Source organism: Talpa occidentalis, unplaced genomic scaffold (genome assembly GCF_014898055.3).
Source record: "Talpa occidentalis isolate TD23 unplaced genomic scaffold, MPIMG_talOcc4v2.1 talOcc4.2, whole genome shotgun sequence".
Taxonomy (NCBI): domain Eukaryota; kingdom Metazoa; phylum Chordata; class Mammalia; order Eulipotyphla; family Talpidae; genus Talpa; species Talpa occidentalis.
In genome coordinates, this window is record NW_023602073.1 from 61,624,186 (window position 1) to 61,648,915 (window position 24,730).

The following is a 24,730-nucleotide window of genomic DNA, read 5'->3' on the forward strand; positions in this document are numbered from 1 at the left end:
CCAAAACGGCCCACAAGAACAAACGAGGCAGCAAGCGGGACTGTGAGCGGAAAGGAACTATTGCAGCCACCACACCCCGTGAACGGGAGCTGAGGCGAACCCTGCAGGATCCGCCGCGGCGGTGAGCGAACGGCTCCGGGCGCCATTAGAGAAGAACAAAGACCCCGGGAGACGCACACACAGCCCGGGCTGCCGGTAAGCTGGCGCGGAAACGCGGCGCTCGGCGCGCTTGAAAAGCAAGTGCAGACCTGGATAGCGGCTGCCCAGGTCCCCGCGCCTGCGACCTAGGCTTGCGGGGAGACGACCTAGGCTTGCAGGGAGACGCACGGAGGTCCTCACTGAGGTGAAGGTCCCTCCCTGAGTGAGCAGGAACCAGGCGCCCAGGCACGGGAGCAGTGCAAAAGGCGCATTCCCGCGCCACTGAACTGGGCTACAGCCCGCGTCCTGGAACTGAGGGCTTTGAACTGAGACCCGGGGCACGAAAATTCGGGGCGTGGGTTCTCCACGACGGTGGGGCACAAGGCAGACACAGCACCCCAAAGCTGTTGAGGTGTACCCTACCATTCCCGCTCTGTTCTCTGTCCCACGGGGTGGGGGGAGGCGAAAAACAGCCCCCCAAGGACAATAGGAGAGATCTCTGGCGCCACCTAGCGACCAGGAAAAAAAAAGTCACTAACACCCTATAAAACAGGACATAATTCTTAAGACTGCTTGAAAAGGGCAGAAGGTTTCTGGAGGACCCAGTGGCCAGCCGGGAAGTTATTCCACTCCAGGCCCCTTCCGACCAGCAGTCTGAGCCCACAGAGGGAGCAGGCACCCACGTCCGGGGCAGACCGGGTGCGCAGAAGAGTGTGCCTGAAACCGGAGGCGCAGGGACTGCATCCCGCTTCGCCATTTGAGAACAGGGACATTTCTTCAGTAAAAACTGCCTAAAACCAGCAGAAAGCTCCCCCAGAAGACAGAGATGGCTCCTGGAAGAGCCAGAGGGGAGCGGAGAAGTTCACCCAAGATGTCAGTCAGTCCAAGCAACACAGTGTCCCAACGCATACGACAAATTAGAAAACAGACAGTAGGGAGTAGAAGAACCACACGCAACCTAAAAACTCCTCAGGAAAGAAGCACACCACAAAAAGAAAACCACTCCCCAGATTGCAACGACAGCAACTTGGAAGAACTTCTGAGCCTTCCAGAAAGAGAATTTAAAATTGCCATGATTAAAAAAGTGATAGATCAGAAGAAGGAAATTGAGTCCCTAAAGAGGGAAGTAAGAGAAATGCAGGAGATCAAAGAATTAATGGAGGAACTAAAGAACTCTGGGAAAAGCAATGAAAGCAGAATAGATGAAATGGAAGAACGAATAAGTAATCTTGAAGACACAGAAATAAAAAGAACCAAAACAGAAAAGGAAAGAGAAGTACGAAGGAAAAAGAATGAAGAAAGACTTCGGGAACTACCTGACTCCATGAGGAAAGGAAATATAAGAGTTATAGGAATTCCAGAAGGAGAGGAGAGAGATGTAGGAACAGAGAAAATATTCATGGATATAATTGAAGAGAACTTCCCAAATGAGAAGAAGGAGCTGAAAATTGATATACAAGAAGCAAGAAGAACACCAAACTTCCACGACGAAAGGAAAAACACAGCAAGACACATAATAGTAAAGCTCCCAAGAATCCAGGACAAGGAAAAAATAATGAAGCTGACAAGAGGGAAGAAACAGATAACATTCAAAGGAAAACCAATCAGGCTGACATCAGACTTCTCTGAAGAAACACTACGGGCAAGGAGAGAGTGGAGGGACATAGTCAACAGACTCCAAGAAAACAGATGCCAACCAAGAATACTCTATCCCGCAAAGCTCTCTTTCCTCCATGAAGAAAGAATATGGACCTTCCCAGACAAAGAGAAACTCCGGAATTTCATTGCGACTAAACCCCCACTCCAAAAAATACTACAAGGAATCCTAAAGCCAGAACCTCAGAGGGACGAATAACAACGAAAGAAGACCAAAAAAAAAAAAGTTATTGAAAGAATAAATAAATAAAATCAAAGGAAAGACAAACATAATGGCAAATACAGATGCTAACATATCAATATTAACTCTAAATGTAAATGGACTAAACTCTTCAATAAAAAGACACAGAGTTGCAGCCTGGATTAAGAAACAAAACCCAACCTTTTGCTGTCTCCAGGAAACACATTTAGCTACAAAAGATAAAAATAGGCTCAAAGTCAAAGGATGGAAAACAATCCTACAAGCAAATGGGCCAAAAAAGAAAGCAGGAACAGCTATACTTATATCAGATAAAACAGACTTCAAACTCAAAAAAATAAAAAGAGACCCCAATGGTCACTACATTATGATTAAGGGGACAATACTTCAAGAAGAAATAACACTCATTAACATATACTCACCAAACGAAAGAGCACCAAAATATATCAGACAACTGTTGTCCTCTCTGAAAACAGACATCAGAGAAAACACATATGTAGTGGGAGACTTCAACACACCACTATCAACAATGGATAGATCAACAAGACAAAAAATAAGTAAAGAAACTAAAGCTCTAAATAAGGACCTAGAGCATTTGGGCTTAACAGACATCTATAGAACACTAAACCCCAAAAAAACGGAGTACACATTTTTCTCAAGCGCACACGGATCATTCTCTAGGATCGATCACATACTGGGGCACAAGACAAACATCAACAGATACACCAAGATTGAAATCATACCAACCATCTTTTCTGACCACGAAGGCATCAAACTAGAAATAAATCATAAAAAGAAGGCAAGGAACTATCCTACCTCATGGAGATTAAAAGCCACACTACTGGAAGACCACTGGACTAACGAGGAGATCAAAGAAGAAATTAAAAAATTCTTTGAATTGAATGACAAGGAGGACACCAATATCCTAAATGTATGGGATGCAGCAAAAGCAGTAATAAGAGGAAAATATATAGCAATAGAAGCTCACATCAAAAAACAAGAAAGAACTCAAAGAAACAACCTAATCTCGAAGCTCAAAGATCTAGAAAAAGAACAACAAAAAAACCCCAGAACCAGTAGAAGAAAAGAAATAATAAAAACCAAAGCAGAAATAAATGAAATTGAAACTAAAAAAACAATCCAAAAGATCAATGAAACCAAGAGCTGGTTCTTTGAAAAAATAAATAAAATAGACAAACCCCTAGCCAGGCTCACAAAGGAAAAAAGGGAGAAAGCACAAATACACAGAATCATAAATGAAAGAGGAGAAATCACAACGGACACAGCAGAAATCAAAAGAATAATCAGTAACTACTATGAACAGTTATATGGAAACAAGTTCAACAATCTAGAGGAGATGGACAAATTCCTACAACTCTACAATCACCCAAAGCTAGATAAAGAAGAAATAGAACACCTAAACAGACCAATTACAAGCAGCGAAATTGAAATGGTAATTAAAAACCTCCCCAAAAACAAAAGCCCAGGACCTGATGGATTTACAAATGAATTCTACCAAACATTCAGAGACGAATTAGTGCCTATCCTTCACAAACTCTTCCAAAAAATTGAGAAGGAAGGGACAATACCAAACACGTTCTATGAAGCCAATATTACACTAATACCAAAACCGAATAAGGACAACACAAAAAAGGAAAACTACAGGCCAATCTCCCTAATGAACACTGATGCAAAAATCCTCAATAAAATTTTAGCTATCAGAATCCAACAATGTATCCATAAGATAATTCACCACGACCAAGTTGGATTCATTCCAGGGGCACAAGGATGGTTTAACATCCGAAAATCAATCAACGTTATCCAACACATCAACAAAAAGAAATATAAAAACCATATGATAATATCAATAGATGCTGAGAAAGCTTTCGACAAAGTGCAACACCCATTCATGATAAAAGCCCTTGAAATTCTTGGGATACAAGGAACATACCTCAACATCATAAAGGCCATCTATGACAAGCCAACAGCCAGTATCATTCTCAATGGTGAAAAGCTGAAAGCAATTCCATTAAGATCTGGAACAAGACAAGGATGTCCACTCTCACCACTGCTTTTCAATATAATACTGGAAGTCCTAGCCAGAGCAATAAGACAAGAGAAAGACATCCAAGGAATCCAAATAGGAAAAGAAGAAGTCAAACTATCACTATTTGCAGATGATATGATAATATACATAGAGAACCCCAAAATCTCCACAGAAAAACTAATTCAACTCATCAATCAATTCAGTAAAGTGGCAGGATACAAAATCAACACGCAAAAGTCAGTGGCCTTCCTATACACAAACAATAAATCTGAAGAAGAAGAAATCAAAAAACCACCCCTTTTATTATCGAAACAAAAAAAATCAAATATTTGGGAATAAATCTAACAAAAGAGGTAAAGGACCTATACAAAGAAAACTATAAAACACTGTTAAAAGAAATAGAAGAAGACACAAAGAAATGGAAAGACATCCCCTGCTCATGGATTGGAAGAATAAACATTATTAAAATGGCCATCCTACCAAAAGCAATATACAGATTCAATGCTATTCCAATCAAAATCTCAATGGCATTCTTCAAAGAAATAGAACAATTATTGATGAAATTCATATGGAATCACCAAAAACCCCGAATAGCCAAAGCTCTACTGAAAAAAAAAGAAGGAAATGGAGGCATCACACTCCCAGACTTCAAACTATACTACAAAGCCATAATCATCAAAACTGCATGGTATTGGAACAAGAACAGACATACAGACCAATGGAATCGAATAGAAAATCCAGAAATAAACCCACAGATTTATGGTCAACTAATCTTTGACAAAGGAGCAAAGACTATGCATTGGAGCAAAGAAAGTTTGTTCAATAAATGGTGCTGGGAAAACTGGGTCGCTACATGCAAAAGAATGAAGCTTGACCACTACCTCACACCATACACAAAAATCAACTCAAAATGGATTAAAGAACTAGACATAAGACCTGAAACCATAAAATACATAGAAGGAAATATAGGCGAAACACTACGGGATTTGCACATCAAAGACATCTTTACAGACACATCACCCAAAGCAGTGATAGTGAAGAGAAAGATAAACAGCTGGGACTACATCAAATTAAAGAGCTTCTGCACAGCAAAAGAGACAATAACAAAAACAAAGAGAAACCCCACCAACTGGGAGAACATTTTTGCACCCAACACTAATGATAAAGGACTGATCACAAAAATCTGCAAAGAGCTGATGAGACTCAGCAACAACAAAGAAAATAATCCAGTCAAAAAATGGGCAGAAGAGCTAAAAAGAAACTTCTCTGAAGAGGAAATGCAAATGGCCAACAGACATATGAAAAAATGTTCAACATCACTTGTAATCAGGGAAATGCAAATCAAAACTACCATGAGATACCATCTCACACCAGTGAGAATGGCACATATTAAAAAAACTAGCAACAACAAATGTTGGCGAGGATGTGGAGAAAAAGGAACTCTTGTGCACTGTTGGTGGGAGTGCAAACTGGTCCAACCACTATGGAGAGCTGTGTGGAGATTTCTGGACCTACTAAACATAGAGCTTCCATATGATCCAGCAATTCCACTCCTAGGTATTTACCCAAAGGACACAGAAACATCAATTCCAAAGAGCACCTGCACTCCTATGTTTATAGCAGCACTGTTTACAATAGCTAAGCTTTGGAAACAACCCAAATGCCCAAAAATAGATGACTGGATCAAGAAGATGTGGTACATATATACCATGGAATATTACTCAGCATTCAAAAAAGATAAACACATGCAATTTGCAGCAACATGGATGGCACTGGAAGGGATCATGCTCAGCGAAATAAGCCAAAAAGAAAAAGAAAAATACCGGATGGTCTCACTCATAGCAGGAATCTAGAAAACTTAAATAAGGGACCAGGAAAATGAATATAAGAAAGTGAAAATCAAAATCAACAAAAAAACTATGAACCAGAGACACTTTTTGGGGGGGGGGGGCGGGAGGGGAAGGATTGGGGTCAGAATGGGGCGTTTGCAATTGTATGGGGGAATATAAAAATAAAATTTAATATTTAAAAAAAAAAAAATAAATAAATAAATAATTAACTTAAAAAAAAAAAAAAAAAAAAAAATAAAAGTGTTTTAGTGTAGTCTTTAGAGTTTTTATGTATATTATCATGTCATCTCAAATAATGATAGCTTTATATAGTCTTTTCCAATTTGGACTCAGTTTTAGTCTTATTTTGCCAAATCGCTCAAGCTAGCACTTTCAATACTATGTGGAATAGTTACGGTGATAGTGGGCATCCTTGTCATTGTTTTCATTTATTTATCTTTTATCTAAGATAGTGCATCCAGAAGGTAGAAATTGGGCAGGAAAAAAGGTCAAATGATAAGAGACTTTTTTAAACTACTTATCCTACAAGCTTGCTGTCCTCACTTACTGTTTGTTATTAGAGCCAGGGTAAAACACAACTCTGGAAGCATCATTTAAAAAGAAAATTACCAGTGATTAAGAGTAGACTGTTCATTTGAAGGACAGTCCACACAGCACTGCCACCACTGCAACTCCATTTCTGTCACCTCGGTGTCACTGATGAGAGTCTCATGACTCCATCTCTGATCAGTAACTGTTTGAAGTTAGGGACCCTTGTCCAATCTGGGTCAATCCTGGCTCCTGTCTAGGTTTCCAAGGTAAAACATAGGTGCCCAGTTAAGTTTGACTGTCAAATTCACAATGAATACTTATCAGTACAAGTATGTTCCAAACATTGTACTGAAGAATACTTATACTACACACAATGATGGTATTCCCAGATCAGGCAATAATAGTCACAACTGTATAGAGCACTTCCTGTGTTCCATGCATCATTCTAAATGCTTTATAAATATTAATTCACTAAATACATGAACATGTATGTAAGCAAATGACAGTATATGGATGATTTGAGGTTAGGAAGAAAGAAGTCTATGTTTTTCAATTTTGAAAATTACCCAAAAATTTCTATAATTAAGATATTTAATGAGTTGTGTTGGTTAGCTGGAAACCAATTTGTATAACATTGAATCTTGCCATTTGTGGCAACACAGATGAAACTGGAGGGCATTATGCTAAGTGAAATAAGTCATAAGGAGAAAGACAAATACCAAATGATTTTACTCACATGTGGAATATAGAAAAACAAAACAAAGGAACAGACAAAAGCAATCCAAAACCAACTCTAAAATTCTGACCGTAGAATTGAGAATACCAGAAATATTGGAGTGTAAGGGATGGGATATAAAGGGCAGAGGGGACCAAGTGACTATGATGGAGGATTATGGGTGCGTTGGTGGTGGATGTGGTGTGGTAACATACATCTGAAGGAATATGAACCTATACCTCCAATCATATGCAATGATGTAAGTCAATATTACCTCAATAAAAATTAAAAAGATAAAACATAAAAGGAAAAATGTATAAAAATTAGGAATTTAGATTTCAGTTCCCACTCACTAACTAGCTGGATGACCTCAGGAAAGTCTCCTCGCTTTTCAGATGTAGGTATCATTATTTGTACCATGAGATTTGGACAAGATTATTTTTAAGTTCTTTGCTGTCCCTAAAATTCTATTTTCTTATAACATGAAAAAACAACTTGTGAAGAAGTGTTTATTACCTCTGCAATCATTCTGTTAGTGTCTCCTAAAAAAAGCAGGTTCAGAGCTTCTTCCTCTGTGGTTGCCTGGTGAAGGGACAAGTTTTTCAGATGAATGTTCTGATCAGGGTCCTCCAATATTGTCACTTTTCTAAGGAAGTGGAAATCAATAAAAATAAGGTAAGTACCTCTAGAATGAAAATTAATGAAGTATTTTTTACAGGTTCATTTTTAAAAAGCTAAACAACACCCAGTACCTTGTGAGAACTATGGGGACTACAGCAGAGGGGAGAAATCAAATACTGCGCAAAAAATTAATTAACAACAATGAAGAGAATAAACACAAAAATAAAATAAAATTATACTACAGGCAAAACCAATTTTTAAAATAAAAACAAAAATCTACACAATATGACATCTTGAACTTATAAAATCAAATAATAAATAAGACATCAGACACCAGTACTGGATTACATCAAACACTGACATCCCTATGACAGTACTATCAAACAGTATTGGGGCTAAAAAGTATATTACAAGCTCTTTATTTAAAATCATCTGTCTTTAAAATCATCACATCACTAAATCATCTTAAAATGTTTATTCTCACTGAATTAAAAATGCAAGTAGATAAACTTCTACTTATATATCAAGGCACTAAACTGTCATTTTTTTCTGTAATAATTCCATTTCTTACATGGGTAATGCACAAATCTTATACTTTTTCCCTTTTGTTCAATTTCAAATCATTTTCAATTTAAATAAACATTTCAAGCTGGTTGGCTCATCATCTTACACGTGATGAAAACTGAGGCATCTGTCATCCCTGGGGAATACCCCTTTGTCTAGTTTTCTTACCAAAGTAAGAAACCTTCTCAATAAGTTTTACAATAAAGTTTTAGTCTTTTATTGTTTTTATGCCTCACAGTGTGTGCTGATGCTTTCTCTTTAGTGTACCATTTCCTTCCATCTCTTCCTCATGGTCAGGGCCTTAAGTCTGGAATTAGGTAACTTTTTAACCTGGCATCATGTGCCAACATGATCCCCCCCTTCCCACTCCGTAACTCCTAACCCTGTTTCCAGGGCTGTCTGTCAACAGTCACCTTAAAGTCCTCTTAGAACTTTCTGCAACCAAACACAATTTGGCCAATCTCCTCATACTCTGTTTCAAAGGACTATAGATTTAAATAGTGCAGCTACTAGAGAATTTCTTTTTGCCTCTTAAGCTTTCTCTTCCTGACTTTCTTGAGAATTGTGTCAAAGGAAACATAAATCACAGATAACACCAGTGAGTACTTCCTGGTATCTACACTTGTTTAAAACATTTGGAATTGATGACAGTAAGTGAAGGCCAGCATCATCTAGCATCACTTCACCTTTAAAACTGTGACTAGTAAGTGGACATGTGTCACCTGTCTATAAAAACAAGTTAGAAGACCTTCAAAATAAAGAATTAGCAAATACAATCTTTCTTTGCTCTCAACTTTCCCTTTTGTAAGGAGGTTATCTGGACTTTCATATGTAATTTGTGGGCACTTAAAATACTAATTACAGGGAAAAAATACAGCTCTCCAGGCACATCTGTGACCAATATGTCACTAATAATGTGTCCCTGAGCCAAGTTTTGGACTCCTTTTTGTCTCCTTTAACAATACCAACTAAGATGGAAAAAGATTTCTTCCCTTAATGAAAACAAGTGCATTTTATTTATTTTTCAACAAGATTCATAAGTGAGCTTATTAAAAATGCTTCTGAGTTAAAAAACGCCTGGAAAACATGAAGGCATTTCTAACTGAAATGGATGAGTTGTGTTCTATTTTTAGGAAGTCCCTTTATTCCTTAAACTTTATTTTCACCAAGATCCTTCTGCAGCATTTGAGAACGTTTGCCTAAATTTAATCTCTAAGGATAGAGAAGTCAGAATTCTTTCTAAATCCACAGATACTAGGGCTTAAAGGTGAATTAAATAATACTGGGAGGAAGATAAAGACATGAAATAAATGATGAGATGCCACATTAAAAGTAAGAAGAGAGTTTTATCTTTTCAGCAGAAAGATGAAAACAAATTCTCTAAGGCAAATCATTTATGATACAGGTGTAAGACCAAGTCAGGTACAATACCATCCTGTGCAAGTTCAGAAAAAGGAGTGGTGAGTCAGCGAGAAATGACTCAAAGAGGAGGATACAATGACTGTTACCGGGTAACAAAAATCTGTCAGCCCCTGTATTTTTTCTTATCCGAGATGCACGAAACTTAAATAAAACACAAGTGCCAGGCTCCCCCTTAGAAGATCTGATTTAGTTATTCTAGGGCATGGTCTAGGTATTAGAATTTGTAAAAGATCCAGGTGATTTTAGTGTGCAAAGTCAAAAGTGATTGACTTCATCTTGAATCATCCTAAAAGGCAAACACACAGGGAGGAGTTTCTGGTTTTTTATCTTTACTTTCTTTTTTCCCCCTTTTTAATTATATATATATATATATATATATATATATATATATCATATCTCATCATTTTTTTTACAGTGTTTGCTTTCTTTTCTCAGGTGTAGTTTCCATAGAATATCCACCACCAATTTATCTGTGCACCATAGTCACCATAGTCCCTTGTGCTCTTTCCACCCTCATTTTGATCCCTCTCACTCCCTCTCCCCTGCAGGATATCTCTGACTTATAGTTGCCTGCTTATTTTTGCATTGTTGTGTTGTATTTTTCATTTTTATTTCTTTCCCTGATCCCTTATTTGGTTCCTCTATATTCCTCCTATAAGTGAAACCATCTGGTAATTTTCTTTTTCCTTCTGACTTATTTCACTGAGCATAATCCCTTCTAGCTCCATCCATGTTTCTGTGAATGGCATGAGTTTATCTTTTTTGATTGCAGAATAGTATTCCACTGTTTATATGTACCACATCTTCTTGATCCAGTCATCTATTTTTGGGCATTTGGTTGTTTACAGGTATTACCTATTATAAATAGTGCTGCAATAAACATAGGGGTGCAGGTATCCTTTTGATTTAATGTCTTTGTGTCCTTTGGGTAGATTCCTAGGAGTGGAATTGCTGGGTCATATGGTAGCTCCATTTTTAGTAGTCTGAAGAATCTCCATATAGCTTTCCATAGTGGTTAGACCAGTTTGCATTCCCACCAGCAATGCAGGAGAGTTCCTTTTTCTTGACATCCTCACCAACATTTGTTGCTGCTAGTTTTTTTAAGATGTGCCATTCTTACTGGTATAAGGTAGTATCTCATTGTGATTTTAATTTGCATTTCCATGATTATGAGGGATGGTCAGCATTTTTTCACATGCCTGTTGGCCTTTGCATTTTCTTTTTGGAGAAATGTCTTTTAATTCTTCTGCCCATTTCTTGACTGGGTTGTTTACTTTGTTTTTGTTGAGTCATGGGAGTTCTTTGTATATCTTTGTGATCAGTCCCTTATTGTATGGAGTGCAAAAATTTTCTCCCAATCAGTAGAGTGTCTCTTTGTTTTGGTTAATGTCTTTTTTGCTGTGTAGAAGTTTTTTTTCAGTTTGATGTTGTCCCAGCTATTCATTTTTTTTCCTTCACTTCTTTACTTTGGGAAATGAGTCTTTAAAGATCTTACTGATTTTGTAGTGTTATATGTCTTATAGTGTTTTATCTATATTTTCTTCTATATATTTTATGGTTTCAGGTCTTATGTTCAGTTCTTTTATCCACTTTGAGTTGATTTTTGTGCATGGTGTGAGGCAGTGGTCTAGTTTCATTCTTTAGTTTATGGTGGTCCAATTTTACTTTCTACCCAGCTCTGTCTCAAGCCCAAAGGGGAAATTTATTCATCTTATTGGTTGTCACTGAAGTTCCTCCCTAACCACATATACTAACAGGCAAGGTTACTGTGAGTTTTTATAAGCCTGTTCTTCCATGGGAAATTTCTTTACTACCTCTTATCATACAGCTGATAGGTAAATGAAGCCATTCATTGCCATAATAACTAAAGCTTAACTGGGATTATGGATCTACTTAAGCATCTAAAGAGGTTTATATCCTTGCTAAACTTAAAAAAAATCCAAGTGATAATAAAGACATACCATATCTATCTATCTATCTATCTATCTATCTATCTATCTATCTATCTATCTATCTATCTATATCTACATACTGTATCACCATTACTCCATTGAAATAAAAAATGCAGGAAAGCAAGTATGGAATTCTAAGAGAGTTCACGTATTATACAACCAAATGTGTCACTGGTTTAGGATCATATTTATATAGTCTAGTCAGACTCATGTGATAAAAAGTGTTTGTGAAATGTCATCAGTGGCCTTTGACTAAGCTGCTTTCTCCCTCTTAATTATTCAAAGCCTTTGATCTCCAATGGGGCTACATCAGAACTACTATACTTCTATATTTACTTCCAGGTACTTGTACAACTTTGTCATTTTTATCAAATACAATTTGCACATGCCTCCAGTTTTTCTGTGTAGAGCTTTCAGCTGTTTTTGCAGCCTATCACTAAGCATTTCTCTGACTCTTTTTTGATAATGTTTCCTCACTATTTTCTGATTTCTGGCCTATGGAGATTTTGAAAAGTAAAAAAAAAATAAAAAATAAAAAAGGCAGATTGGTATCCAAACTAGTTTGGCTGCTTCCACTGCTCTCTCCCTGGATAGCACTCATCTGTGGGCACCCCATAAAAGGCTCCACCTCTGGCATCTTTCTGGAAAATCCTGTGGTATAACTTTTTCCAATCAGGGTCTTTCTTGCCAGTTCTCTTCAGATTCTTTTTCTGGTTTCTACCCAACCCCTTGGGCACGAGGCTTTGGACTTTCCTTATTGCCCTGTCTGCCCTCATTGAAAATCTCTTTTGCACTAAGCCTTGCAGTCAATGTGTGCCCCACCCATCCTGCTGCCTTTGCTCAGAGAAACCTAGCCGAAGTCTTGCCTGCATACTTATTACCTCTTGCCTAAGTGGACTAATATGGAAGTGAGAATGTCCTGTAATCCCCTGCTGGTAGAATGATTTTTCAAAATTGGAGGAAATTAGAACCATTAGCCACACTTTTTCATCAAGCTGCTTCCTTCCCTGGCCCTTTCTCCCATCCATCCCCTCACAAATCAATAGCTATTTCCTGAATCCTTAGTCTTCCAGTTGATTGTGACTATACTTTTTATGGGTTTGAGCAAAGACTTTATTAGTGTTTCTTAAATAAATATCCTAATTGCAAGTTAGAAACCCCCAAAACTATTTATTTGATTATTTTTGAAAGGGGCCGTGGATAGTTTTCCCTACAAAATGTTTCTAAAATGTTTAGATTTCAAGCAAAAAGTCATTGATAGCCTTAACTTGGACACCTAAGTGGAAAAGTTCTGCTAAGTATACTCAGTCTGCTTAATGATGGGTCAGAAGCAAGCTTTGTGTTTTCTCTGTAAACAGAGAATCTTTTCCACTTGGCTAAGTAGTTGGAATTTGTGGACTCTTCCTAACTGCCTGGAAGACATACAAAGAGCAATAGCCAAGCTCTTGTTCTCAATAATAGAAACCATCAATGAAAGAACACCTCTTCATTCCACATCCTATCTCTATAACATTCCAACACCACCAATTTGCTGAACAGGAACTTCCCAGGAGTTGTGGCAATGAACTGGTTTCTCATTTTCATGTTATAGACAAATGTTACTAAGGAGATTTCCGTTTTTTTTTTTTTCTTACTTGCAAATGCCCCATGTGTTTGTGCAGGGTATAATTCACATTATGGATTTGTATATTTATTATGACAAATGTCTGTCAGAGGGCAGTAAGTGCCCTCTAACAAAACTAGCATATTACAAAAAAACTTCCAACAGGTGGCAAGGGTGCCTTTTAATGATTCACATGAAGGTGCCCTATAGATTAGAGGTAGCCCTGTCTAGTTACCTTGACTTAGAGCAATAATAATAGCAGGCAGGCTTGCTGAAATGGGAGAGAGCTCACCAGTCTTTTCTAAATGTCTGGGTATGTTTCATATGTTATAAACACAGTGCCACTATTCATTTCAATACAGAGAATATTCTTTAGTTCAGTGGTTTTCAACCTCCTTTCTTCCTACTTCAACATACAGTCTCAAAAGCTATCTGTGATAGAGATTTGTGAAAAGAGAAACTTAAAATTTTAGGGGAAGTACGTAAGGGATGCCCTCCTTCTTACATTTAAACAATTTCAAATGTAGATTTTTTTCATATTGATTGAAAATCTAAATGATTTTTTCTGTTATAAAATATAAACAGTTGACACATATCCCCTGAGAAAATTTTACAAACCAGCAATACATTTTTTTTGTGTGGTCTTAACCTAGACAGTTTGGGACAAAAGTAATGGCTAATTTTTACATATAGCCACTATTGCAATGTTTTGAAAACTCTACTATTTTGACAAATGTCTTTTCTTTCTAGTTTTATCTAACATATTTCTCTAACATATCTTCTTACTGATAGTGAAGAATATAGATAATCAGATGACATTTTGGAAATTAAGGTAATTTAACCTACTGAATATCAAGTTCTATAGCAAATATTTAAGAAAGAAATTATACCAATTCTTCACAATCTCTTTTAGAGAATAGAAGCAGAAGGAATACTTTCTAACTCATTCTATGAGTTCAATATTACCCTAATACCAAAATGGATAAAAACAACACAAGAACATTACAGACCAATATCTCTCATGAACACAGATGCAAAAATATTCAATGAAATATTAGCAAATCAAATCCAACCATGTATAAAAAGGATTACATATCCAAATCATTGCGATTTATAACAGGAATAGAAGGCTAATTTAACACTCAAAATTCAATTTATATAATCCATTACATCAATAGCCTAAGAAAGGAAAATCACATGATTATATCAGTAGGAACTCTCATTCATTGCCCAGGAATACAAAGTAGTACATGCACTTTGGAAGACAGTTTGGCAGTTTGTTACAAAAGTTAACATATTCTCATTAGAATCTAGCAATCACACTCCTTGGTATTTACTTGAGGGAACTGAAAACATATCTGCACAAAAACCTGCATGTGGGTATTTATTTATAATTTCCAAAACTTGGAAGCAACTAACATGCCCGTTTGTAAGCAAACTGTGGTACAGCCAAACAATGGAATATTATTCAGCACTAAAAATGAATGATCTAGCCAGGGAAACACATGGAGGAAACTTTGCATATTCATATGTATAAATGCATATTTCTAAGTGGAAGAAACCATCCTGAAAAGGCTCTATATTGTATGATTCCAATAACATAACATTCAAGAAAAGGCAAAACTATGATGACAGTAAAATGATCAGTGATTGCCGGAGGGTAAAGATAGGAAGAGATCACTAGGCAGAGTAGAGATGACTTTTAGGGCAGTGAAAACTCTATGATGTCATAATATTTTATATATAAAAATATACCCATAACAATGAATATGTTACACATTTGTCCAAACCCATGGAATTTACACCAAGAATAAAAGGTAAGGGATACTATGAACTTTGGGTGATTCTGATGTGCAGTGTAGTAACAAATGTATCACTGTGGTACATGATGTTAATAATGGGAAAGTTAGGCATACATGGGGGTAGGTGGAATATGGAAAATATCTGTAATAAAAAAACCCTGCAAAATATCTTCCTCTCAATTTCTTTATAAACTCAAAACCGCTGTAAAAAAATTAAGACTTAAAAAGAGAAATATTGTATAGCAACAAGTGAGGTACTTTATCAGAAAAGGAACAAGTCCAAATTCAAAGTTGTAAAATATTCTGAGTGATCATTGTGAAATCTTGCTTTGTTATTCATATTAATTTCTTTCACATAAATTGGTAAATATCTTCTCCTAAATATTATTGTTTCTAATTTTCTAAATATTATTATTTCTATTTATGTTGCTAAATTACATTATTTGACTTAACCTTGATTCATTTAATTTCTCAAAGAACTTAATACCCTGAGGTCATGCTATTAACACAGCTCTGCCATTTCAGAGGTGCTAAATCCTGTAGATGATTTATTCCCTATCTGGAAAGGAATAAAATAGAAATAATGAAGGGACTGAATTGTTTAATGTATCTGTAATGCATCGTATGAGACTCAGGGATATCTAGTGCCAATATGGAAATAGCTTCACATTTCAAGAAGCTTCTGCTTTCTATATTTCTGCTTCCATATGCTAGGAAAACTGTCATCACCGAAAGAAGACACAGAACTGGAAGGTGTTGGCTACTGCTATGGAAATGCAAAAGCAAAACAAAAGAGTTTTCATCCATGACATGCAAGACCAGAACCATACTAAGTGCAATTAATGTGTAGGGGAACAAACACTTTTCTCACAGATGGTTATTTATACTCATTTATTTATTGGTTACTATCGTTTAATTCTTTCACTAAGATTAAGCACATATATTGGAAACATTTTCATTTCTTTTATTCCAAAATTATATCCAAATATGATAAAATTTTAGAATGCTAATAAATTGGTAAGATCACCTCCTGTATTCTATTAAATGAGGCGAGCTTTTCCCATCACCAAACAGTATCAATTTATAACTACCAACAGACAGATGGCTCCCACATTTGGGGAAATTGTAGAGAAAGACAGATCTAGAGGCAAGGGAATTTAATGTTGGAAAACCAAACCATTTCCTCTGCCAGGTAAATCACTTATAATTTCTACATATATCTGATTGCATTTGACAAGTTTCGAGATTTCTTGCTTTTATTTTCATTTTAAAATAAACTTTATTAATGCTTCAAGTAACAAAGTAAACATGCTTCTTGTGAAAAAGTCTGAAAAAATTTTAAAGTTGAAAAAATTTCCAACAGTACCATCATAAGGACATTGGCATGCTGAAAATTTTTCTTCAAGTGAATTTCTTAGGCATATTTTGCAGATTTGCAGTGAAATTATAAAAGCATCCATGTTATATCCTTTAATATTGAGGATGATAACTTTTCCTTTACTATTTTTAAGATATGTTCACAAGTAAGGCAGTGAGGAATTTACATGGATTTTTCTCCCAAAACACTTAACTGTGGCTCAGAATGCTGGTTACTGACATGGCATCTCTCCTCCCCTTCACCTAACATTTAGCCTCTGATTTTATTCAGGGAATTATTTGAAAATACACTAGACTTCCCCAGGCTCTCTTGCAACTAGGAATGGCTATGATATATCTCTGGCCAGTGATAAGCAAAAGTCAATGAACAGCGTTTCTGGGAAAGACTGTTAAAGGCGCAACCTCAGTTGGCTTCCTCTTCTTTTACTTCCACAGGTGGATGTGATGCTGAAGGTAAGGAGTCATTTTGAATGAGGACTAAACCCCGCTAAGAATGGCTCAGCCAAACAATAAAGTCTTTATGGCAGCCTGGAACTTCCACAGTAATCCCTCTACCAAAGGACAGAGTATTTGTTTAAGCCTCTGTAAGTTGAGCAACTGTTAGTTAATTTACTAACAAAGTGTTCAGTCCCACTGACTGCATAACTCTTCCCTCTACACTTAGTAATAACATGGTATAGGATTTGATTCTGGTTTATCTGTTCTTTCTTTTTCATCTAATTTTAAAATGGCATAACACAATCTTTGTTATTAGCATTTTTACCTTATTTGTTATTAGTCCTCCCTCTGCTCTTTATTTTTCTAACATTTCTTTCTCTTCTTGGTTATTTATCCCTTCAGATAAACTCTGTTTATCTATGTTTATCCAAGTCTTTAAGATTTTGCTTGAATTTCACTGAGTGTCTATATTAATGTGGCAAGAACTGATATCTTCATACTTCTCACCAGTACCAGATTAATAGCTCTCCCTTAATCTCTATTCTTATATCCCGTACCCAAAATTTCTTCACAAAAGTTCCTGAACATTTCCTATTTTACCTTCTTTTGCTTTTGTGAAACATCTATTTTTCCTTCTAATTGGGTTATTTCTAGGACTGACTTCTTATATTGAGTTAGATATGTGCTGAGAGATAATAGGTGGTCAGCCAGACTGAACACTATGAGAAATTTGGACCAGAAGAAAAACACAAATGTAAAGTATAATAGATAGGAATAAAAACTGAAGGAATAAGAACTTTATCTAAAAGCATAACTTCAAAAATTTAACACAAAGTATTTACACCAAAAAAAAAAAAAAAAGCAGGTTTGGGGTTGATGCAAAGAGGTCTGCAGCATAAGTGAAAGATTGACCTCTAAAGGACAGTGTTCCTTGAGACTAGAGGAAAGTAAGTGAGAGGAAGAGGGTGTGGGAGGCAGGAGCTGCAGAAATTCATTTCTGAAAGCTTCCATATTCTCTCTGAGGGAGACAATAGATTCTGAACAAGAGAATTGGGGCAGGTAGTACTTGACAAGACACAGACATTTGATCCAATTATTGGGAGAAATGGGAGAAAAAGCCCCAGGCACATGAAGACATTGCTAGAAACAGAGGGCCCCCTGCTGAGGTTGAAGAGCATCACATGATGGAATTTTCTCCCCATCTTCTCTGAATTCCCAACTTGAAATCAGTGCCCTTCTTTGTGTCTCCAAGAGAACTCATAACTGTGTAAGATTAAAATGATCAGTTTGAGTTCGTTATACTAGACGAGAGCCCTTTGAGGTCAGGGATGGATGCTTCCAATGCCTTACACAGTGTCTAACACAACAGAGCTGCAATGGACTCAAAAGCTTTGGCTCCACAAGACGCTCAAGATATTATAGATTAGGGCCTCCCTGGTGGTGCAAAGGGTTAAGCACCACACTATGAGGCAATCCACAGCCTCTGCAGCATGAGTTCGATCCCCAGCTGGCCAGGGAGAAACCCACATGGTGAGACAGACCTCTCCTGGTTCGTCCACTGCTCCCCTCAGCAGTGTATTTCAGTCAATCTGCCTGTTCTGCTCCCCACTCTGTCTCTGGTGAATCCTCTCATCCCCCGCATCTCTGGCCTGTACCCCAGCTCTTGTATGCATAAATAAATCTTTAAAAAAAAGAAAAAGGATATTATAGATTAAAAAAAGCCAAGACAGTGAAGTCGCTCAGAGCTCAGATGGAATGCCAGCATACAACACAGATCTTCCAGACACAACACAGATCTCCCAGTAGTTTGGTGGGCTGAGGTTTAGATCCTGATCTCTCTCTTGCAGACAGAATCTTGGGGAAATATCCCACAGTCTATGTGAACCCCAGTTTACTCATCTGTAAAAGAGGAACTATAATACCTACTTCCTTAAATAAGATAATGTATATAAAGTCCCTTGCCTGAGGACAAGTTTACAATAAATGTTTATCTTCCTCGGGAGAAGTGAGATTTTCCTGGTATCTCCCAAAAGAACTTTGTCTTCTTGAGTGAGGGAAGGGATTAAGGCAAACTACCAGCACTGGAATTGTTTGGGATGCTTATTCAAACATATTTCATTGTTCTAGAGGTGAAGACTAGGAACATGCATTTTGACAAAAATTTGGGTGATTCTTACATATTGTTAAATTTCAAGCCACTAATTATGAAATCTCCTAATCCTGCCCCTGCTTTTTATGCCCATTGCCACCAAACAGTCCAAATAACTTCCCCCAAGGCTCCTGACTCCCATCCATTTCATTCCAGTCCCACACTACTGATTTTTCTCCCTAAAAGGCAGTTCCAATTAAGTTATGTGACCTTGAATAAAAATGTCCAAGGGCTAAACCTTGCCCACCAATTTCTTGCATCCGTATCTTTCCATCTTAACATTCTCACCTACTCCCTTTTTGAGTTCTAGTCTAACAGGTCTATTAACTGTCACAAAACAAGTTCTTTGCTTTTCAAAAACCATCCCTTTATTTCCACAGGTATGCGATACTCCATCCCCACCATCAGCCTTAATCCTTCCCTCAAGGACTATGAATATTTTCCTGATCACATGACCTGATGTAATTACTTTCGCCTTTAAATCCTTATCATTCTTCCTACCTCTCCTAGATGCTTTTCACATTCTACCTTACACCATTTTGTACTAGTTTTAGCCACTTTGCTATGAGTCCCAAGATTTTGTTAGTAAGCTCCAGGCCTAGTACAGTATGGAGAAGAGCATTGCATTTCAATAAATGTTTGTGGACTGAATGGATAATTTCAATTATTTTATGACTATAATTCGTGAGGGTAGACAATGTGCATTTATCTTTTTTTTATTTTTTTTGATTGATTGATTTATACAAGCACTGGATACAGTCAGAAGCGCGGGAGGGTGAGAGGATTCACCAGAGCCAGAGTGGGGAGCAGAACAGGCAGACTGACGAAATACACTGCTGAGGGGAGCAGTGGTTGTGGCAGGAGAGGTCTGTAGCACCATGTGGGACCCTCACCAGGGGCCGGGGATTGAACCCATGCTGCAGAGGCTGCGGGCAGCTTTGCAGCCGAGTGCTCAACTGCTGTGCCACCAGGGGAGGCCCTGTGCATTTATATTTTTGTAACTCCAGCAATGCTCAGCAATGTTTTCTGTCCGGTAGTAGGTATTAGAAATGTGGTGAATTAAATTTAACATCTCTCAACTTTTTCTTTTGATGAGAAATTATTCATAAAACACACAGCCAAGATTTCAAATACTGCATGCTGGGATTTGCTGACTTTTTTTCAACCAACAATAACCATAACAATCTTTGGAACCTGAAATGGAATATGCATCTCCATTTAGGAATACTAAAATTATACTAAAGTAAGGTACTATTTTCCCTACTGTTAAGACCAGCAGTTATACTGTTTCACCTCATGAGACATACTTAAATTCTAACTCTCTCCCTTTTATAGATAGCATATGACATAAGAAGCTTTCAAAATTAGAAGTACCATTTCCATTTAACTAAAATACAGAATATATTTAAAACACATATGCATATATATGCATACCTATGTCTATATAAAAATATATAGCCAAAAATATACTTTTCTAATTATTTTTTTTATTTTGAGATAACAGATTTACATGTATGTGTAAGAAATAATACAGAGAGATCCTAAGTACTCATAACCCACATTTTCCCAATTGTAATATCTTGCATAACCCGTAAATATCACACCAGGGCACTGGCACTGATGCAATCCAATGCTCTTATTCAGATGTCCCAACTTAGCTTATACTCACTTGTATATATATGTGTGTCTACTCTATGCAGTTTTATCACATAGGTAGTTCTGTGTATCCATTCATAGCCAATATACATACTGTGTTCCCATTCATAGCCAATATACAAGGGGCCCCATTCTCCACTTCCTTTCCTAAACCCAGTGAGCCACTAATATCACCTATTTCTAAAATCCTATATCTCTAAAACACAAGTAACAATGTAAACAAATGTTACCTCAACCAGAAGGGATGAAAGAATGGAGGGAAGGAGCAAGAAAGGACCTTACAGAAATGAAATCATACAACATAAAACTTTTGGAACTTACTTTTTTTTTCACTTAGCATGATGTCTTAGAGAATCAAGTTGTTAAACATCTCAATAGTTCATTCCTTTTTACTGTTGTTTTATTAACTAAAGTCAAGAGTTTACATTAGGAGCCACTTCTTATGTTGCAAATCCTGTGGTTCTGACAAATGTGTGCCATGAATTCATTCACCATTACAGTATCACATAGTTTCACTGTCCCCAAATCCCTTGTGATGCACCCATTCATTCCTCTACCCATCACTCCCTCAACCACTCATCTTTTTACCATACCTACAGTTTGGCTTTTTCCAGAGTGTCATATAGTTGAAATATAACTGTGTAGTTTTAGTTAATACTGGCCTTTATACCTAACAATATACATTTAAGCTTACTTCATGTTTTTTGAGGCTTAATAGCTCATTTCTTTTTATTGTCAAAGTAATATACTTATTTGTCATTTATATATCTTCTGTGGTTAAGTATCTTTTGTTTGATTCTTAATTGGATTTTTTTCTATCTTACTGTTTTAAGAGTTGTTTGTATATTTCAGATTTAAGTCCAAAAGTGTTTGGTAAATATTTTCTCCCAGCCTCTGGCTTATCTTTTTATTCTTTTAACAGAATCATTCAAGAGCAGAAGTTTTTAATTTTAATGAAGTTCAGTTTTTCTATTTTTTTCTTTCATGGATCACACTTTTGGTGTTATGTCTAAAAACTCATTGCCAACAACTATAGCAACATTTGCAAAAAGCAATCAAATTTAATCTGGTGTCTTGACATCATACACACACAGTCCAAAGACAATCTATAGGCAAATGTTTCAGTAATAGTAGAGAGGTGGGACTCATGAAAATGTAAAAGAAAAAGAAACAGAAAAGGCAGAGTGAGTGCATGTGAGAAGAGCACCCAACTCAGCAGGGGACTTAGGGGGAGCTGTCACTCAGTGATGAGGAAACCACTACTGAGGGCTATTACTGAATAATGCCAAAATGACTTTGAATCTGACCTCACATGGTTAGCCTAAGGGAAAAAAATGTGGAAGAGATCAAATATTGCCATTGTCCCTCAAATGGATGAAAGAAAGAGGCAACCAAGACCAACAGACATTTTGCCTACTATTTTTGGATGGTATTCACTGTTTGGGGCATTCCAGTTTACAACAAAGAAACTAGTCAACCAGACAGATAAGCTTTCAAAGTTAAAACTTGCTTCTGTTCAAGTGTGTGCAACCAGATTAACAGTATATACTCTTGATTCAACCCACGTACAAAAAAAGTTACATGCCATTATAAAGAATTTCTTTATTATCTCAGTAAAAGGTAATCCTCTCAAACCCTCAGAAAAGCAGCAGATTTCATATCAGTCAAATCTTATTATCTCCATACCAAGAGACTATATAGTCCTTGAGTTGTTCTGGAATTTTAAGGTTTTAATATATTTGAATGAAATAGGGTATGCTCCAGGGATATGGGAGTCTTCTTTTTTTAGTGACATTTCTATTGTCATAACACTAGTTATTATGTAATTACAGTTCAAATTGTAAATATCAGAACATCTTTCAGTTTGCTTGTACGTACTTGTGTTTGTGTGATGTGGGGTTGGTTCACTGAAAACATCTGTTTTGTAACTGAGGTCACTTCTGATTTGAATTAGTGAACTCATTCTCCAACAAGTGGTCAAAGCTACTAAAGAAAGAGCAATAGTTTAAGATAGAAAGCTAGCAATATGTCTAGAGGCAATCTGACCAATATCGAGAACCACTACTAAATGCTAGGCGGTGAGGAAATGCAGAGCCAGAGAATTAAGACAATGTCCTTGCTCTCAGGAGACAGAAAATTAAGACACTGTCCTTGCTCTCAGGAGGCTCTTTTCTAAGAGGAACGACAGAAAATATCCAACTGACTTCTTATTTTTTTGTGACAGGGAGAAGAATATCTTGATAAGGCCTATGCTGTGATGTTACCAATCTTTAAACAACAGACATTGGAGGCTGGAAAGTTGTTAAATATTATGTAGCTATTGCCCATATTTTATATACAATAAGAAACCCAGAAAACTAAAAGAATTTGTCTAAGATAGTAGAGATGGGACTCAAACCCCAAAGTCCTAACTTAAAAACTAATACTCTTTATATCACAGTACTTCTCTTAGAGTTCAAAGGACTTTCCTTTTTCCTAGTTCTCCCCAGTTAGGCTACACCTAATTATGTCATTTAGATCCAGATTCATAGAGTTCATTCTGTTTTTCTTTTACACTCCCATCTTCAAAAAGACTACTTCATACCTTTGATTTAACAGATAATTTTTTTTTGATTGACTGTGGATATATTTTATTTTTGTAGGCAAGAGTGCAGCAAAGGCACCTTCAGGTTTTAAGCTTTAAGCTGAGCTCTTAGTGGTGAGGTGACTCTCCTCCTAAACAGGGCTGGGGGATCTTAATTTCTAAGATGATATCTGGGGTGTAGTCATCGTACTGGAGATTCCTATAGGTGCTTTCAACATAGTTTATTTTTTTTTTCCCATAGATTAAGGTCTCACTTGGGCCTAGAGAAACTAAAAACACAAATAAGGCATACTTCCTACAGCAGAGAAATTTGTGAAGCTATTTTCCACCACCCAATAAAGTATTTTAATGGAAGTCACCTTTTTAGGTCAATGACTACCTAATTCTCTAGACCGCATGGTAAAATCTTAAAGCAATTTTTGCAATTCTGGCATGAAAGTGAGAGTGTCTGTTTTTTAATCCTTGCTCTATCACTAACCAATTAGTTTTGAAACCCTGGGCAAGTCATATGTCGCTGTGTTTAACCTTCATAACAAGTAAAAACGAAAGCGCCAGCCTTCTGTGACTGGCATTCTTTTCAAGTCCAGTCAAATCCAAGGTGCTTTCCTTTTTTTCTTTTTCATCATGTACATCACAGCCAAGCCCTTCACTTCTGGATTGTTGCTAAGCAGGCTTTAAGTTCTTTGGTGGTAGATGTGACTTGTTAAAAGCAATTCTAAGCAAGACCTAGCCTAGAGGTATATTGGTTAGACTGGAGGCTAGAAAATTAATTTAGAATCCTATCACAATTAAGATCTATCTTATACCAAAAGTCTGTTGCCAAAGTCTCTCCAAAGCTGGCCTCACTTGATTCCTTATGTTACTTCATGTGACACTTCAACACACAGTCATTTAGACAACACCTTCATATCTTCAATGTTGCTGTTCTCATCCTCCCTTTGAGGAAAGTTTTACCTTTTTGTAAACTTAATTCCAGTACTCTCTTTAAGGCTAATTTCTTCTATGGAGTTAGTAATTTTTTCTTTTTCTTATTCCTTATGCAAATAATTAGAGTACCAACAAAACCCCCTGCTGTAACTTCCTCCAGTGACGAATATAAGCAGGAAAGAGATATGGAAAACCCTCAATAAACACAAACATATAAAGGTGGTATAAGAATATAATTCACTTTATTACTTCTTCTTATACATTTTGCAAATCAAAATAAGCAGCAGGTTGCTGATGCTTTTTTTGATAGAAAATTAACATGTACCTTAAAATTGTTTTAGAATATTTAATAATATTAAAAAATGTTTTCTTGTCTCTTGCAACTTATATATGAAGATGTCTGGACAAAAGAATATGAGCTGTTACCACTTAATATATGTTTAATTTAGGGAGATATTTAAACAAGCAGCAAGTAATGTTATTTAAATGCTGACAGGGT

The 24,730-nt window shown here is 36.7% G+C and overlaps 1 protein-coding gene across 2 annotated transcripts in view; it reads right to left on the reverse strand.

The window, feature by feature from the left end:
* Positions 1 to 24,730, reverse strand: part of KIF6 (kinesin family member 6) — a 436,358-nt gene that overhangs the window by 325,157 nt on the left and 86,471 nt on the right. For both annotated transcript variants that reach the window (XM_037519645.2, XM_054698762.1), the window contains one exon: positions 7,653 to 7,782. In XM_037519645.2, the coding sequence (XP_037375542.2) occupies positions 7,653 to 7,782 (130 nt within the window). The remainder of the gene's footprint in view (positions 1 to 7,652; positions 7,783 to 24,730) is intronic.